Below are 5,866 nucleotides of genomic sequence, written 5' to 3' on the forward strand. Positions count from 1 at the left end.
GGAGTTCTATTATGCAGAAGTTAAAATACATGACTTAGAAAAGTCAGCTAAAACATAAATGAACAATGCAAACAGGTAAAGTCTGGAGTGGATAGTTTTTCTTGGTAACCGACACTTATAATTCCAAGTGGGTAAGCTGAGGCTGACAGGCTACCTCTTAGGGTTATACACTGATTGTTTTAAGTGGTTCTTTTAACTTGAAGATTCCATGATTTTTAAGTCTTTCCAAGATGTAAAAAAATTTAAATTTGTGGCTAAAATTGAGGGTGCTCATTAGTACCTGTCGCTGGGATCTCTTGTATAGTTACCAGCAAAGAATGAGAACTCACCAGGGCTGGAGTTTAAAAAGCAAAATGAAGAGTTTTATTGGTTGGCATTAGTTTGTAAAGTATTTATCCTTCAAGTAGTTCAGAAAAGTTTATATGTATTTCACACCTGTGTTCATATATTTCAATAATCTTATCAAATACATAATGGCAGAGATTATAGTTGGAAAAATTCATAGGAAATGTCAGTGATTAAAATGTAGGTCAAATGTCTTTAAAAACATCATAACTGCATTTCTGGGAAACTATCCTAGAGAAATACTTTGAAATATAGGGGAAAAAATGATGCACAAAGATGTTTATAGAATGTTTATAATAGAAATAACAGAAATACCCAAACGTATGAAAATAATGGAATAAACTGGGATAAATATTTGATAGAGTATTATCTAGCCATTAATATTATGTAAGAAGTCTTCATATTTTATCCCGAAATGTTTCGATATTATTTAAACCATTAAATTGTATATTAAGTAGAATTATAAATATTTAAAATTATGCAAGGAATATCATTAAACTAGAGCTCAGTTCTCTTAATTACTCAAATTCAATATTGCATCCCTTGACTCTCTCATAGATGAGAAAATAAATCCTATTTGAAAGACACCTAATCAGTAGAACTAAGCCGGAAATATGAATCGAGTATATACTATGTGCAAAGCACTGCTGTGTGCATTTTCAGAGATCAGAAAGTAAGGAAATCCAGACCCCCAACTGTCTTACAGAGGCAAGAGAGCTAGGATGGAAACCACTCAAGGCAGTAGAAGTGGCAGCCTGTTAAAGTAAGAGGACACTTCTAGACTTCAGAGGATGGAAACCTCCAGGTACCATGCTCCAGGAAGACAGGATAGCCAGTGGACTCACTCAGACTCAAAGTAAACTAAGCATGTTTTCAGAAGAAATCCAAAGGAACAGAACTTTTCATGTGAAGAAATGACAAGCCACTGTTGTTTGCTCAGGGGCCTGCGTAGTCCGAGATGCCACTGGAAGCATGAATGACACCATCGTTTCTGGGATAAACTGCAATGGTTCAGCAGCCTGTGGGTTGGGCTATGACTTCTCAAGATGTCGACATGAGCCATGTCAATATGGGCTGATGAACAATTTCCAGGTTTGAACTGTGATAATTATACTAATGTTTATTGCCATTGTTTTCATTTTTAGAGCATCATGTATAATGAAACTTCTGACTCTGCAACTGATTAATCATTGATTGACTTGAATTCAGCAAGGGACAATTGGTGTGGGAGGGACAGGAATCATAACAAGCATTATATGGTAGCAAACCCTGCGATTACATTTACTGCAGTGGGGGGAAAAAACAGGCACTTGTATGCATTGTGTCACCACTAGGAAAAGGCTACCACCTGACATTATGTATCTTCCAATCAACTGTGCAAGATTTTGAAGTGGAGAGGAGAGACTTAGATTAGTTAGCGCTTAGAATGCATTTCATGCATGGGCTTCAGTTTAGGAAGAGCTTTTGTGGTGGTCCTGGAGTCCCTGGAAGACAAGGCCAAGTGGGAAATCATGAGAGGCAGAAGGGGAAATGAATGAAGAAGAAGGAACAAGGGAAGTTGGGAAAACTGTAGGACTTGAAATGTATTAATTTGCCTGAATGATTGGTGAGAAGAGAGAGAAGCAAATTTGTTGTGAAGGCTTCATTCAGCTATTTTCATAACCAACAAAGAGAAATTAACTCAGCTTAAGTCATTATTCCAAAATATGACTTAAATGGATAGAATCTCATCATGGCTCAGATCTAAAATTATGTTTAATGAGCACAGAAAAAGCAAAGGTTTGAAAAGCCTCTACATGCAGTGAGAACAAGAAAGGTTAATGCCTTTAAAAAGACTGTTAAAAACAGCTGAGTTCCTCCCCAAACCTTATTAAAATACTGCTTTTTGTGGGATAGAATTTCCCATCATGAAAGAAATATATGCCCACAAAGGAGAGAGGGGAAAGATGTCAAAATCCCTGAAATCTTCCTTCTTTAATCTTTTCAGTACCTTTTGGATGTATTATGGTGAGCATTTATTATTTTTATAAATAATGAAGTCATGTTTGTTTTGCAAAAAGCAATTAAGAACTTGAGAATAAAATGGGGAAAAAAAATCTGGTTAGAGGCAATTAGCTTATAAAGGAGATTCCAAATTACAGAAAGAGGAAAGGGAATCATTTGCATAAAAATTTGGCTTTTTTTTTTTTTTTTTTTACTGTCTGTTGGATGAATAGTCTCACTTGAACCTCTCTTCTCAAGGTCATGAGCATGGTGTCAGGGTTTGGCCCCCTCATCACTGCTGGCATCTTTTCTGCAACGCTGTCCTCGGCCCTGGCCTCCCTCGTCAGCGCTCCCAAAGTTTTCCAGGTGATATAGGCACAAGAGGATGTGCTTCTTCCTACTGCTGTTTCCACTGAACATGGATCAAGCTGAAATATTCATTCTCACCAGCAATCATTTTCCATCATTTTCTGAAACGGTTTAATGTTTGCATCTGGCTCAAACGCTATGTCTGCCACATAGTCAAGATCGATTCAAATAATATAGAGAATGATAAACTGCAGTGTTAACTTGTGCCTCATATTGTGTATCACTTCATCTTTCTTCAAATCTTCTTGTTTGAATCACCTAGGGAAAATGACTATGCACAGATATAAATGAAAAATTTCTTCTCTTCTTTCTCATTAGGCTCTCTGTAAGGACAACATCTACAAAGCTCTGCAGTTCTTTGCAAAAGGATATGGGAAAAACAATGAACCGCTCAGAGGATACATTCTCACTTTTGTTATAGCCATGGCGTTCATTCTTATTGGTGTGTAGTTTTCTTGATGTTATTGAAAGCCAAATAATTCTTCTGATTACTCACAGGTCTTCCTTTTAGCTCGAGAAATTATCTGTTTTATGTTTAATATTCCATTTGGGAATATCGAAGTCTGCCTAAGAAGGAAATGAGAAATTCTTGTGTGTAGAGGGCCTTTGAAGACTTGAGGTAGACTTTGGACTACAATCTCTTCTTTGAATCTAAATGTTGGAAATCTATCCAACCAAATGTAACTGAATGCTTCCTCCACTCTGCCTGATGTTGCCTAATCCTAGAGTCTTCCCCAGCTGCCACCTGTCTTTAGATCTCCTGGCCTGGCAGCTAGCAGGAGAGTTGAAGTGTCTATTCTCAAAATGTGGCCTGTTGACCACCTGTGTCAGAATCGGAATCATCTGTGGATTTGTTACAGTGCAGATTTTTCAGGCACGACCCCAGAGTTAGAAGCTGAATCTCTGGTAATAAGGAATCTGCATTTTACAAGTTCCTCAAGAGATACTTAGACCACTAATATTTGAGAACCATTTATCTAGACTTTAATCTCTGGCTCTGTCTCCCTAAATAATATAGAAACAGCTACATAATCTTAGAGAGTTACGTGCATCCACTATAGCCAGCACATTCCTCACTGTTCTCTAAGGCAGCACCTTTGCTGGTGAGCCTATGAGAAGAGAAAAAGCAAAAGGTGAGGACAGTCTTAACTATGCATAGATGGGCAGAGCCTTCCTCGGCACCATGGTGCCCAATAATGAGGCCTCCTCCTCGTCACATAAACTCAGGAAGTGACTATAATTCATGAATCCTCATAAGAGTTCCATAGGTTGAAGATATTTGTTACAAGGAACAATGTTTGTTAGATTTTTTAAAAAATTAAACAAAAAAAGCAATTATTTATATATGTTTCAAATAATTTAAGCTTTAAGACTTCAAATCGTTGCTCTATGCTGCATTTAAGTGATGAAATAGACAAACTTTTAAAAAATTGTACATATAAAATAATATCCTTAAAAATCACTCTTTCAGAACAACATAGGTTAGCCTCACGGCACCGGCTGTGTGGCAGTTATTTTTGCCTACTTCCTTTCCGGCCTCCATGTTCTAGAATCACAGCCAGCTGCCACTTGCATTTGCATAACTGAGGTTGATCGAAGTCTGACCTTCAGAGAAATAGAACTATCTCTAAATTATTTCTTATATCTTCTACTTCACCCATAGATCAATTCAGCTGGGATTAAATCAGCTGGGTATTTAGCTACTGAGTTAAAACCTTTTTTGGCAGATCTTGAGAGGTAGAACTCTCTAGAGATGTAGAAAAGTGCAAACGACTAACAAGAATTCTAAAAGAGAGAGCAAGTTGGGTACATGCAGAGAGATTTCCCTGTAGGCATTTCTGGTGCACTGGTATTTAACTAATCTGTCACCCTGCAGAGCCTTTTGATTGTATGCATAGCAGATAAAGAACACAGGATTTGGTGCCTCCAGAATAGTGGCAGGGGAGTTTATCATTTACCCAATACCAGAACCCTCCACCCATTTTCACTCAAATACTTTTCAGGTAGAGGTCTCGTTTGCCTGTTTTCTGACTGGTAGGTTTTCTTGCTTTTTACTTTATTGGAAAGGAACTCTGGCTAAGAATAGATTTTTTAAATGAATGCAACCCCGAAGAAAAATTACTAACTTCTTAAATTTTGACAGATGCTAGCTATGTGTTCAATTTTCAAATAAAGTCAACTTTTCAGGCTATAACAGCTGTTCAGCCCCTGTTCTCATCACTCATATATGCACATGCTCACTTCTGCTTTGTTCACAGCGGAATTGAACACCATTGCTCCCATCATCTCCAACTTTTTCCTGGCTTCATATGCACTTATTAATTTCTCCTGCTTCCATGCCTCTTACGCCAAATCTCCAGGTAAGCTGACTTTCCAAAACTAACTAAGCCTAAACTAGCAGTCATGATAAAAAGAAATGTCAGTGAAAAGTGCTTAATTTGTGTTTATGCGTTTCCTTATATCCTAGTGGGCAATGTAATCCACTTTATTTTGGTAAGTTGGGGGATGGCTTCTGAAATAGAAAAAGAATCATTTGAGCAATGGCCTTTTTGACCAACCGTAAAGTCAATTTTCTCCTGCGGCAATAAATTATTCATTGCAAGAGAAACCACATTTATTTCAGCAGTAGAAAAACACCACTATTTATTTCCAGGGTGAAAGTGACCACAGAAGTGGAATAAATGTATGTATTTGAAACTTCCTTACTATCAATTTGTTGCCTGCCCACGGTGCAGAAGAGAAGGATGAGTAGCTCCCATAATTACCTGCTGAGCGTAGTCAATGCAGATTCACACCGAAGCTGCTGACATCCCTGTACTCTCAGGCTCTGGTTTAACATGGTACAAAATTTCACACCAAAGAACTTTTCCCTACCCAGTCACCTCTCACCTCTCCTTTGCTTCCACTGGCCAATAGAATTTCTTGTGCCTTTCCACCAGATTAGAGACTTGTCATTATCAATCTTGAGAAAATTCTTCATCATGAAGACTTTTATCAGAGATATAAACACATTTCCACTTTTTTAAGATCTGCCACAATTGAGCCTCCTTTGGAAAAGCTGCTGCCAATTAAACAAATGTAGATGGAAGGGGAGCCTTCATCCACCCAAGGCCACTAGGCTCCAGAAGCTACTGAAGACTTTTTATTTCTGTTTTATTGTCTTCTTTTA

General features: G+C 37.8%; 1 protein-coding gene across 1 annotated transcript in view; it reads left to right on the forward strand.

The window, feature by feature from the left end:
* The window catches only part of SLC12A1 (solute carrier family 12 member 1), an 80,074-nt gene that overhangs the window by 30,882 nt on the left and 43,326 nt on the right, over nt 1-5,866 (forward strand). Inside the window, exons 10-13 of the mRNA XM_011355175.1 lie at nt 1,286-1,437; nt 2,587-2,694; nt 3,016-3,139; nt 4,956-5,057. Coding sequence (XP_011353477.1) covers nt 1,286-1,437; nt 2,587-2,694; nt 3,016-3,139; nt 4,956-5,057 — 486 coding nt within the window. The remainder of the gene's footprint in view (nt 1-1,285; nt 1,438-2,586; nt 2,695-3,015; nt 3,140-4,955; nt 5,058-5,866) is intronic.

The sequence above is a fragment of the Pteropus vampyrus genome, unplaced genomic scaffold, assembly GCF_000151845.1.
Source record: "Pteropus vampyrus isolate Shadow unplaced genomic scaffold, Pvam_2.0 Scaffold19, whole genome shotgun sequence".
NCBI lineage: Eukaryota > Metazoa > Chordata > Mammalia > Chiroptera > Pteropodidae > Pteropus > Pteropus vampyrus.